At 45.3% G+C, this 13,286-nt stretch overlaps 1 protein-coding gene across 7 annotated transcripts in view; it reads right to left on the reverse strand.

Annotated features, from left to right (window-relative positions):
* ythdc2 (YTH domain containing 2) overlaps nt 1-13,286 on the reverse strand; it is a 121,586-nt gene that overhangs the window by 26,528 nt on the left and 81,772 nt on the right. For 4 of the 7 annotated variants that reach the window (XM_085987120.1, XM_085987087.1, XM_085987115.1 and 1 more), the window contains exons 23-26: nt 11,982-12,187; nt 11,536-11,743; nt 4,810-4,919; nt 605-903 (exon numbers count right to left, since the gene is read on the reverse strand). In XM_085987120.1, the coding sequence (XP_085843246.1) occupies nt 605-903; nt 4,810-4,919; nt 11,536-11,743; nt 11,982-12,187 (823 nt within the window). The remainder of the gene's footprint in view (nt 1-604; nt 904-4,809; nt 4,920-11,535; nt 11,744-11,981; nt 12,188-13,286) is intronic. The other 3 variants (XM_085987102.1, XM_085987093.1, XM_085987088.1) reach the window with 3 other exon arrangements.

Genomic DNA, 13,286 nt, shown 5'->3' on the forward strand with positions numbered 1-13,286 from the left:
TGCATTTTACCACCATGGCAAAGAAATTGCACCATTAACGGCAGGAGGGATGTATTGGCCATTGGTTGTGCAACTTATTCACCGCCATATTTGGTTCAGCGCATTCTAATTAGAAATGCAGGAAAATACAGAGGAAGTTATCAACGGCAAGATCAGCACACAAGATGTTGAAATTTACAACGTACGTCGCCAATCTCACCGTTGCAGGTAAATCTGGGCCATTAGCTTGAAAGATAACAGTGTGCTTGGGAATGACGATGTATGAATTATTTAATTACTGTTACTAAGAAGTGCAGTCCATAGGGGTTCAACCTTCTACTAACAACTTGAGTTATTTTCATTTATACCAATGTTCCTCCTTCATTTGTTCTATTAAACTTATTTGGGTACGCACAGACCACTACATAATCTAGAGATTACCTAGTAATTTAATGGAGTAATCCAGTTGTCATCAGACAATACATGGCGCAAGCTGTGGTGTTACTCCATGTAAATTTTGTTTTAGTAACATCTAAGATTAGACGCTAAAAATATAGCTTGTCCACATCTAGATATTTTGCAAATCAATTACTGTTCAATTGTGTAGTACTGCTGTAAGCTCTACCTTTCCCTAAATTCCACACTGGAAGAATCATCTGAAAACTCTGTTTCTGCTGAGCTCTTCCTACTGTTCGACCTCCAAAATGATGAGACTGGAAGCTCTTCCGAAGACATAGGTCTTGGTCTTTGTCCAATCCCAGAAGGTTGTTGCAGCCCTGCTGCTTGCTCCTCACTGCTAAGGACTCCAATGATTGCCCTGATGGTTGCTTCATCTACCTGAGTCCAAGGTTTTGACGGAGCACGCATTCGTCTCAGGAACAGACTATGCCATTTCTGTCGCAACTGTAAGATAAGACTAGCTGCCTATAACAAAATAGATTGTGAAAATTCATTAGTAAAGAAAAACACAAGTATGCACAATTAATGAACTTGCATTTATACAGTTCATTATTATATCCTCAGGTCATCTCAAAGCACTTTACAACCAATGGATTAATTTTGGAGTGTAATTACTTATGTAAGCATATATGGCAGCTAATTTGCATACAGCAGGGTTCCACAATCAGCAAATGAATGGATGAGCAGCTATTCTGTTTTTGATGGTGCTGGTTGAAGATTAAATCCACGAAAATTTGTTGAGTGGGAAACTCCAATAGACCTAGGATTGAGCCACATTTAGTTGGCATCTTAATGATTAAAATGTTAGTTTATTCTACAAATTATTAATTACAATAATTTACCATGCAGTACATTTCTATTCTTCAATCTTATAAACAGAATTAGGGTCATTGACACTTGGTTGAGCAGAATGCTTTTTGTGAAATTAAATGCCCATGTGAAACAGCAATTTATTGTAAGGCGGTACAGGAGACTGAAATCCAGAATTCCTGCACAAATAACCCACAAGAAATAACTTTAGACATGGCAGAACACAGTTTCATTGTTAAAATATCAACCTATTGTAGAAAAATAGAAGATAGGAGCAGGAGTAGGCCATTCGGCCCCTCGAGCCTGTTCAGTCATGATCTCATTAAATGGCGGATCATCCAAATTCAGTACCCTGTCCCTGCTTTCTCCCCATATCCTTTGATCCCTTTAGCCTTAAGAAATATATCAAACTCCTCCTTGAATATATTTAATGAATTGGCCTCAACTGCCTTTTGTGGTAGAGAATTCCACAGGTTCACCATTCTCTGGGTGAAGAAATTCCTCCTCATCTCTGTCCTAAATGGCTTACTCCTTATCCTTAGACTGTGACCCCTGGACTCCCCTGCCATCAGGAACATCCTTCCGGCATCTAGTCCTGTTAGAATTTTATAAGTTTCAATGAGATCCCCTCTCATTCTTCTAAACTCCAGCGAATATAAGCTCAATCGACCCAATCTCTCCTCATAAGTCATTCCTGCCATCCCAGGTATCAGTCTGGTGAATCTTCGCTACACTCCCTCCATGGCAAGAACATCCTTCCTCAGAGAAGGCGAACAAAACTGCACACAATACTCCAGGTGTGGTCTCACCAAGGCCCTGTACAACTGCAGCAAGACATCCTTGCTCCTGTACTCGAATGAAGGCCAACATACCATTTGCTGCCTTAACCGCCTGCTGCACCTGCATGCTTACCTTCAGCGACTGGTGCACAAGGACACCCAGGTCTCGTTGCACTTCCCCTTCTCCCAATCTATTGCCGTTCAGATAATAATCTACCTTCCTGTTTTTGCCACCAAAGTGGATAACCTCGCATTTATCCACATTATACTGCATCTGCCAAATCACCCAACCTGTCCAAATCATACTGGAGTTTCTCGGCATCCTCCTCACAGCACACATGCCCACCCAGCTTTGTGTCGTCTGCAAACTTGGAGATATTACATCTGGTTCCCTCGTCTAGATCATTAATATATATTGTGAATAGCTGGTGTCCTAGCACCAATTCCTACGGTACCCCACTAGTCACTGCCTGCCACTCGGAAAAAGACCCGTTTATTCCAACTCTTTGCTTCCTGTCTGCCAACCAGTTCTCTATCCAAGTCAGTACCTTACCCCCAATCCCATGTACTTTAACTTTACACGCTAATCTCTTATGCAGGACCTTATTGAAAGCCTTCTGAAAGTCCAAATACACCACATCCACTGGTTCTCCCTTATCTATTCTACCCAGTTACATCCTCAAAAAATTCCAGTAGATTAGTCAAGCACGATTTACCTTTTGTAAATCCATGTTGACGTTGTCCGATCCTGTCACTGTTTTCCAAGTGCTCTGCTATTACATCTTTTATAATGGACTCTAGCATTTTCCCCACTACCGATGTCAGGCTATAATTCCTCGTTTTCTCTCTACCACCTTTTTTGAATAGCGGGGTTACATTAGCTACCCTCCAATCCATATTAAAACTTCAAACTTGAATTGATTACAAAATGTGATTCCTGTGAAATTGTATAATTACATATGAGAAGGTGGGGGCTAGTATTTTTGCTCCAAGTAAACAGCAAGCAGCTATCAATCATACAAGCATCGTCAGGTCAAAGGAAAGAGTCAGGGAGTTTCATGCACTTAACTATAGATTTAAAGTTATACTAATATAGATAAGATGTCAAGTTAAGAGTGCTAAAAGGTAATATATCCTCACCCTCTTTCCCAATCACAAAAGACTTGGGAACCTTGTTGATTCAATCAGCCTAAAATCCAAATCAGCAAAATCATCTAAGTACATCAGCCAATGCAGACAGAACTTGCACAACAAAAGCTGTCTTGGGACAACAGCTGAGATCATTATCACTGACTTATCTAAACCAAAGGTTTGCCAGGTCCTTCATAGCTATTGACATCAAGTTAAGTCCTTTCATAATAAACTTCATGCACATAGGGGGCTCTTGACTGAGCTAATATTAACTTTAGATTATGAGAACGCTTTGACTTGACTGGCACTTCAGTCAAGAGAATATTCAGAAACAGCAAATTTATGATTATCCATGCAATCTCTAACAGTACTTCTTGCCCATGTACATCAACCATGTCAGATTCAAGGACCTGTTTCAAAAAGCAAGTACATCTTTGCAGCCAGATACATCTATGCCAGCAGTATAATAAGAACACAAGAAATAGGAGCAGGAGTAGGCCATTTGGCCCTTTGAGCCTGCTCCGCCATTCAATAAGATCATGGCTGATCTTCTACCTCATCTCCACTTTCCTGCACTATCCCTATATCCCTTAATATTCAAAAATCTATCTATCTCTGTCTTGAATATACTCAGTGACTGAGCCTCCACAGCCCTCTGGGGTAGAGAATTCCAAAGATTCACCACCCTCCAAGTGAAGAAATTTCTCATCTCAGTCCTAAATGGCCGACCCCTTATTCTGAGACTGTGATCCTTGGTTCGAGACTCTCCAGCCAGGGGAAACATCCTCCATGCATCTACCCTGTCAAGCCCTGTAAGAATTTTGAATGTTTCAAGGAGATCATCTCTAGAGAATATAGGCCTAGTCTACTCATTAATGCTGGTCAAAACGTCATGACCAGGGACAGGGGTGGGTTGGGGACGGGACACCATCTTCATCCTTGCCCCAGTAGGTTTTGAGTGATTGTTCAACACCATGAAGTACCAAAAGTCCCTTGGTGTCAGTTGATAATGATGTTTGATAGCCAAGCTGGAAAAAGACTGCCGGATAGAACAGCACGATCACATGGTATAACACAAAGCCTGTCTCTGACCACTAATCCTGAACTCCTGCATCCCTGTGCTCCATGTAAATGCAGTGTCAGGGACCAACTTGAATCTGAAGTTATGTGGCGTATATCTGCTTCCTTCAGCAACACTATAATTGTAGTGCGAATGCAGCTTCAGACTGTCTGTTTAGTTTTTAATCTGAAGTACAGGTCCAATTCTGAAACCTGATGACTGCAACCATCTAGTCTTGAAAGAAACAAGCCTCATAATGGAATGCAACTTTTCAAGCAGGTACCAGAGCATTTTAATTCAAATAAAAACAATTTAAATGAGAGATAATTTGCAAAGAATATTTGTTTTGTAATGAAATTACCTAACTTAAGAAATCTTAGCATGTTTTTTTGAAAAAGTTCAGAGAAAATTGGACTTTGAGATTACACATTTTGTCATAGAAAATGTGAAATCAGCATAAGATCTTGAAAAGACAACCAATTTATAAGTGTTACACTGTTGTTAGCAGTACAGATTTGTGGTACTGGTTAGCTTGCTTTCATGCCAGTTATTAGTCTAAAATAAAAGAACATATATTCAGAAATGACTTACTTCTGGATCTATTTTAAAATTCAGCCACTCTTCTAGCTTCAAAGTTGCCATCTTTGAAGTGGATTTGTCCTCCATTTCACTATCACTGCTGTCATTGGTGACACCATCTACTGCACATAATATAGGACAGAAAAAATTGTAATAAGTACATCTTTTAATCAGATTTCTTCAGAAACAGCTGCCTGAACTAAGTTTATCATATTTTTAAGTTTCCATGTTAAGAGACTAAGGCCTAGAAATTCAGTATAGCCACGTTTGGGGCGCTACAGCATGGCGTTCGCTAACTTTTGCGCCCGGCGCAACTTAGCGCCACCTTCGCCGATATTCAGTTGCATCGCCCCAAGAGGTTGCTGCTGCGCTAAAGCAGGCGATGCACGACTATCATTAGGCGCTAAGCCGGCGATCCGGGGCGCAAACACCGAAGGCGGGCACAGCGCAGGTGCGGCGAGGTGCTCATTGAGGGCAGACAGTCAGGCGCCGGTCAGCACTCAAAGGGGGAGGGTGGAATTGCTTGGCTGCCACGCCTGCACACTGCAGCCCTAAGGCAAGGCCTGAACACTGCTTCTGGAACAGCTCCACGCCCAGGAGAATGGAGAAGGCCAGGGAGAGAGCGCAGCGCTTCGGCGAGGGTGACCTGAGGCTGCTGGTTGGCGCAGTGGACCACAGGCGCCATATCCTCTTCCCTGAGGGTGGCAGGAGGCCGCTGCCCGCCGAGTATCGGTAAGCATGGAGGGATGTGGCAAACCGGGTCACGTCCAACAGCGTGGTTGGCAAGACACCAACCCAGTGCCAGAAAAAATTCAACGACCTCACTCGGGTTATCAGGGTGAGTACCCTTTCCAGTATCCTCCTCATCCCTGCATCTGCACCTCACTTTATGGCCAAACAGGTCTGAAAGCCCTAATGGCCAGCCCTCATCCAGCAGCTATGGGACTGTCATGAAAAGCACTTGCGCAATCAGGACTTAGGGCTATTCGACCATGGGAGGCAGTGTGGGCAAGATCAGGGCTTGACACTGTCAGGGCTAATCGAACATGGGAGGCAGTGCGGGCAAGATCAGGGCTTGACACTGTACTTAGAGGCGGTCCTTTCTCTTGCAGGCCAAGCTGGCACATAACAGAAGACAGCAGCGACAGACCGGGGGAGGCCGTCTTGACCTGAAACAGCTGAGCGACCTCGAGCAGCGAGTGGAGCGGATCATGGCAGGCCAGCTGGGTGGCCCCGTCGCCACTGGAGATGCTGACCCTGTTCTGGGCACCAATGGTAAGGTCATCACCTTTTTGACCTCTCCCTTTCCACTTGCGCCTCACACCAGCATCCTTTGCCACTATCGAACCAATGCAGTGCACAGCAGCACTCATGCCTCTCTCGCTGCCGCCCTGTCCTCACTCTAAAGCAACTCTTGTGCCTCCCTGCTTTCAGATGGTGACTCGCCAGGTGAGGAGGTGGCCCCTCAAGCTGGCACTGTGTCCGAGTCAGACATAGAGGAGGAGGAAGAGGAAGCCAGACCATCAGGGACACCCTCAGCCGAGGCAGCCCATGGCCATGATGGTGACACGTCTTCCCTGGAGGGGAGCAGGGGGGGGGGGGGGGGGGGGAAGGGCCGGAGGATAATGAAGCTCCGGGGACCAGCGGGCTGCAGCAACGCGGGAGGGGTGGGGAAGCTCGGCGGCCTTCTCCCCGGAGGGTGAGTGCGGCCTCCAGTCCTGCTACGGTGAGCGCAGAGGAGGTGCAGCTCCTAGCGGAAATGGGCGCCCAGGCTGAGTGCAGGCACACGGAGCTCATGGCTGCAGTGGCAAGGATGCCTGACTCCATAGTCACTGGCAAGGAGTGTGCAGGAATTCGGGGCAGCACAGGCCAGGAGTCTGCAACAATTCAGTGCAGCACAGGCCAGGAGTCTGCAACAATTCAGTGCAGCACAGGCCAGGAGTCTGCAGGACATCGCGGCAGCACAGGCTAGGAGTCAGCAGGACTTCGCTGCTTCACAGGTGGCTTCTAGCCAAGTGCTCAGTCGTGCCGTGCATTCACTGGCTGCTGTCATGCAGACACAGACCAGGGCCACACGGGTACTAACTGCTGTCACACTCGCTGGATCGGCCAGGCATCGCCGGGGCACTCGCTGTGCCGCAGCAGCCCGTGCCTCAGCAGATTGTTGCGCATGCTGCAGTGCTGGCCCGTGCGTGTGCCAATGTATCAGCTGACCAGAGAGTGCCTGTGATCTGTCAGGTTGGCAGCATTCCTGCAGCCAACAGTGTCACTCCTCCATTGCAGCTGCCACCAGCTGTTGGACAGACTGCTGCCGCCCAAGCAGAGTTGGAGCAGTCAGCAGCCGGCCCCTCCAGGCCCAGGCCGACCCCCTAGGGCATCTGCCGTCTCACCATCTGACCCTCAGCAGCCTTCCCCCAGCCTTGCTGCAGTCACTGGGGTCCCATTGAGGAGGAGCTGCAGGGCGGGTAGGGGCCAGTCACGGAAGCGAAACGGATCACCCTCGCAGGGGAAAAAGTAGAAGGTGTGGCCAAATGTTTTGTTTTACTTCTAAAAGCCGAGACTGGTGTATTTGTTTCATATTTAAAGGCCGAGACTGGTATATTTGTTCCATATTTAAAGGCCGAGACTAGTATATTTGTTTTACTTGTAAAGGCCGAGACTGGTGTATTTGTGTTTTTGGGGGGGGGGGTTTCTCTCCATTAGTTTGTCATGTGGGAAGGGCACAGGGGTATCATAGTAAAAAAAAATCTTAAATCGCACTGTCCATGCTTTCTTTTGGAAGTCCTGGTTGCCCTGCTCGGCTGAGGGCTTGTGGAGCGGCTACATTCATCTTCTGCCATTGGCACAAGCCATTCCCTGAGAGGGGGCCTAGAACCGACTTGCAATAAGCCGCCGATGGGCGGCCCTTGCACTTTCTGCCTCCCTCCTGTGCTGGTCCTCCTCCTCCTCCTCCTCCTCTGGTGGTCCTCCAATGTCTGCTGGCAGTGGCTGAGTCCTGCGGATAGCCAGGTTGTGCAGCATGCAGCACACGACAACGAAATGGGAGACTCGCTCAGGCGAGTACTGTAGGGCTCCCCCGGAACGATCCAGACAGCGGAACCATTGCTTCAGCACGCTGATTGTTTGCTCAATGATGTTCCTGGTTGCTTGATGGCTCTCATTGTATCCCTCTTCAGCAGGGGTGCTGGGCGCACGGAGCGGGGTCATCAGCCAGGTGCACAAAGGATAGCCTTTGTCCCCGAGAAGCCATCCTCGTGGGTGAGGCCGGGCCTCGAACATGTCTGCCACAGAAGTCTGGCGCAGGATGAAGGCATCGTGGCTGCTGCCTGGAAAGCGGGCATTGACAGCTAGGATGAGCTGCCTGTGGTCACACACCAACTGCACGTTGAGCGAATGGTAGCCCTTCCGGTTGCGGTAATCCTCGGCATTCTCTAGAGGTGCCCGCAAAGCCACATGTGTGCAGTCAATGGCGCCCTGCACCATGGGGAAGCCCGCTAATGCTGCAAAGCCCATTGCACGCTCTTGCTGCTCGTCAACGGTCATGGGGAAGGAGATGAACTGACGTCTCCTTCTGAAAAGGGCATTGGTCACCTGGCGGATGCAGCAATGTACCGCAAACTGGGAGATGTTGGAAATGTCCCCAGTAGCGGATTGGAAGGAGCCGGTGGCATAGAAGTTGAGAGCCACCGTCACCTTCACTGCCACCGACAGAGACGTCCTGCTCCTCAGCTGTGGCTGCAGATCTCCGCGAAGCAGGTGGCAGATCTCAGTGACCGCCGCCCTTCTGAATCGCAGCCTCCGAACACACTGCTCCTCAGACATGTTCAGATATGAGAACTGCTGGCGGTATACCCTGGGTGGGTAAGGCCTCCTTTGCCGACACCTGTTGCCCCTTCTCCGTCTGGCCATGACTGGCACTCTCTCACGGCGTCTCTGAGCCCTTTGAATGCAATGGAGAAGCCCAACATTTCCACCCATTGCAGCCCCCATTATATGTTTCCAATCAATGCTGACTCTGAATTTAAAGACAAGTGCAAAGCTGTGGCCTGAAGCCACAAGTACCTGTGTGAGTGTTGAGCCAAACCAGAAAGCTCTCTACCTTTGTCTCTCTCCAAAGATCCGTCTCACACAAAGAAGGAGTGGTGCAAAATGGCTGCCATTTATACTGCAGGAGGAGTGCCCTTTAATTAGCGCCTCCCGCGCCCCGCAGCGACTGGGAACCGTTCCCCTCTACCAGTCGCTAGGGGCGCCAGGCGCACAATAGGCCGGCGCCACTGAATTTCCGGTTTGGGGCGCACAAAGGGCGTTGCACCATGAAATGACATCAGGATCTGCGCGCGCAACTGAGCGCGCGCAAAGGTTTTGCGCCGCCGCTAAATCTTAACTGAAGTTCGCAAGAGGCGCAGATCGCGCTGCGCCCGGGCGCTAGCCGCTTAGCACCCCACTTCTCCTCCTCCTAAGGCGCTAGCGGCTGGCGCAAACAACTGAATTTCTAGGCCTAACACTTCATTGCAGTGCTGCACTGTTGGAGGTGCCGTCTTTTGGGTCAGACATTAAACCGAAGCCCCATCTGCTCTCAGGTGGACGTTAAAGATTCCACTGCATTATTCGAAGAGGGGCTGGGGAGTTTCTCCCAGTCTTCTGGCCAATATTTGTCCCTCAACTGACATCGTTAAAAGAGAATGTCTGGTCATTATCTCATTGCTGTTTGCGGAACCTAACTGTGCACAAATTGGGTTCTGCATTTCCTTACATTACAATGGTGACTACACTTCAAAAGTACTTCATTGCTGTAAAGCGTTTTGGGACATCCTGAAGCTGTGAAAGGTGCTATATAAATGCAAGTTTGTTCGTTCTTTCTTTCTAGTAAAATCACCCAATGTTTTACTCTACTTTTTTATTTAAATTCTGAAACCCAAAACTTAGGAACAGAATATTCAATGCCTCCCAGTAAAACAACTTTTTCTTTCCACTCTAGATTGATGGAATTTCAGAAAGATGTACAACATAGCATGTACAACATCTTTACATTAATGGATAAACAAGAGCCTACTTGGCTAAAAAAAAAACTAAAAAAACATTTAGTTGTTGAATGAAGAGGGACACATTTAATGCTTAAAACTCAAACAAAAAGCTATCTACTTACAGCAATAATAATTTTCATTGTGTATACTTGTAATTATGTTATAACCATATCCACTTTGGCAAGCAAAGTAAACATGCAAAAATCCACAGCAAATTGCTGACTCTTTACTAAATATGAGCTGGATATGATTAAAGACTGAACACATTTTCTTCTATAGGCTATTATATTATGCAGTGCCATAGCAAACTGCAGCTCATACCCTCTATGCCACAAAGTGTGTTTGAACTTTTGATTCCCTACATAGTGCATTCCTGCTTTCAGCTGTGCCATCAGGCAAATATAAGCCTTGCACTTTCCCACTAGGAGGGGAGAAAGGAAAAGTTACAAGATAATTATAGATGAGGAAGAACATTCAGCCCATATTAGCTTATCCAACCAGAAGTTCTCTATAGTACCCCCATTGCAGCATCCAATTGTTTAATGCATAAAGGGGTTTTGGTTTTTGAGAAGCACCATTTCAAATACTCTCATTCTCTGCGTGGAGAGTTTCCTGATATCGGTCCTAAAGTTACTTTTTAAGAGCTTGAACCATGTCTCCTTGCACTACTCTCAATTTATTGTAATATTCCAGATTTATCTTTTTCATAAAATTTACCATCCTATATACCTCTATAAGATCACCTCTCAAATGCCACTTTCCCAGGGTGCAAAGCCCAAGCCTCTCTAATACTTCCTCACAACTCAGTCTTCGGACACTAGGGGTCAGCCTTATGGTTCTGTCCTGTACTGCCTCCGTTGCTGAATCTCAGTTATATCTCAGCAACCAGAACTAGATGCAGTAGTCAATGTGTAATCTAACCAGAGAACTGTAAAGGTTGAGCACAATTTCCTCAGTTATATTTCTTCTCTTTTGACTATGTAGTTTAACATTCTATTGGTTTTGTTGACTTCTGGTTGGGCATGTTAAATATTGAATCTACTAAAACTGCTAGGTCTCTTTCCACTTCATATGTAGCTATTTTAACACCATTCACTGAGTACATTCATTGCTTATTTTTCTATCCTATGTGCAGTACTTTGCACTTATACACATTCAATTTCATCTGCCATTGATCGGCCCACATACATATTTAATCCAACTCATTGCAACTTGGGTGCTGCTTTCTTGATTCCACTGTTTCTCACAGTTTAGCACCATCAGCAAATCTGACCACTTCAGATTGTTCTAGACCACAGAGCCTGCTAATGGATTGGCAAAAGACCTGGGAGTCTGGATTTAGAAAGGAGGAGAAATATAAAACCTACTCCTTTCACCCACCCCCAAAAAAAGTTATATACAACGAACATTTATTAAACAAATGCTCATTTGTTTGGTCATTTGATAAAACTGAAGAGAGCAATGAAAAAGTTGACGTTCTAATTATTTTCTGGGAAATGGATAATTATCATGCAAATGCAATTTTTAATCTACGGAATACATTTCAAAGGGCTCATAAAGCTGGCTTCAAAATAATTTTCTTTGTTCTCTAACTTATACTTAGAAGTACAAAAACATTTATTTAGATTTTGGAAGTACAATGAAATTTAACTAAATGACAAACATTTGTGAATAAAAACATACTAAAGTTTATTAAGAAATAATTTTGACTCACTGTATGTGTTACCTCGAGGAGAAGAGGGCTCTTGTAATGCACTGCTTGATAGTCTAGCTGGACCACCAAATAAGGCCACAGAGATCGGTGTTACAGCAGAACAGCAGCGTATATTAGCTATTCTGTGTGCTCTCGTCATTTCATCATAAATAAGCCAGTCAGTGGGCAGTGCTTGAACAGCCACAGCTTGTCCATTTGCTGGTGGAATCTAATACAAAATTAAGCTTGTACATTAGAGAGATAAATATACACTTTCACAAATAATTATTTAGCTACGAAATAAAAAATGAAATACTACAGATATTTGAATGCAGTGGCCAAATAACAATGTTATTTTTCATCTAAATTCAACATACAGATCAACAGATTTTAAAAAGTTCCACATTTATTAGATGTTGAAAAAGATCCCAGACTAATCTTCCAATGGCAAAAAGCACAAGTCCTACCTTCTTATACTGTGGTTGGCTGAGAACTGAGGTAGGGTGAAATCGGACTCTCTTTTCTTTAGACCCAGTCAACATTAAATTCTCTCGATCGACATGAATGAGATTTGGGTACATGCCTGCAACTAATGCAGCTTTCACCACAGCCCAATTCTCAGAGTTTGTGTTCACATCGCGAATGTCACCTCCCCCTCGTGCCCTCACGAAACCTGAGAGGCAATATTAAACATAGGTTAAAGGAAAACAATAAGGATGTAAAACAATCGAGTCAAACTGGTATTCAATATATTTATAAAAATAAAAATCAAATAGAAAATTACAGTAAAATTAACTACAACTATATTGGCCCAGAAATTCGGGTCGGAGGCTTCCCGTGGGTGCAAGCCTCCGACCTGCACTTACCTAGCGCCGTTGTGCTGTGGGCCCGCGTGGGATTCCGATCCTGGGCCTGCTCCAACTGCCGGCGCGCAGTGCTTGAGTATCTCAGGGGCGCAGTTAGTTCGAAGCGTCCCCTGGGATCACGTGGGCCATGGAGAGCCAATGGTAGCAGGGAATCTGTATTCATAGATTTGACAGGAAGACCCGTCAAATCTATGAATACAATTCAGCCCCAAAACATAACTAAAACTTCAAAAAAAAAATTTTTTTAATCACATTTTTAAAATAACTAAATTACATAAAATAACTTAAACAATTTAAATTTTTGAAAAAATTAATTACAGTTTCTAACAGGGCTAAAAATAAACTTACCTTTCTTTAAAGTATTTAAAAATAATAAACCTGTGGAAAAAATGTTTTAATTTTACTTAATTCACCACTTACCTTGTTAAAAGCAGGCCTTGCGACTACTTTTTAGAAGCGTAGCTCCTGGAGACTTACCATCCCGGAGAAACCTGCAAAAAAAACGGAAGTTCCAGGCGTACGCGCTGCCTCTCCGGCGCACGCGTTCGACCTGTGAAACCCCTTCCTTTAAGGGAACGGAAGTTCCGGTTTCCCGCGCATGCACGAAACCGGCACTTTCGTTGGGCCTACGCGTAAGTACCCAGCGCGTACTCACCCGTGGGGACCCGAAGTTCTGGCCCGAGCTCTTCAGGAATACGCCAAGATTTTGTCCTCAAGTACCAATTGGAAAAAAGCCAGATGTTAATTTCTTTTTAATTATTTGAAAGTTGAAAGCATTTTTTTGTCACACTGACCAACTTCCTGACTGAAACCAAAAACTTTGAATCTTTTCTGAAACTGGACAGTGAGTCATGATAAATACATCCTCAGTCTGCCTCCGAGAAACCCCATGTGTAGAAGCAGCAA

This window comes from Somniosus microcephalus, chromosome 1 (assembly GCF_052327205.1).
Source record: "Somniosus microcephalus isolate GS21.2 chromosome 1, FLI_Smic_1.0, whole genome shotgun sequence".
Lineage (NCBI taxonomy): Eukaryota > Metazoa > Chordata > Chondrichthyes > Squaliformes > Somniosidae > Somniosus > Somniosus microcephalus.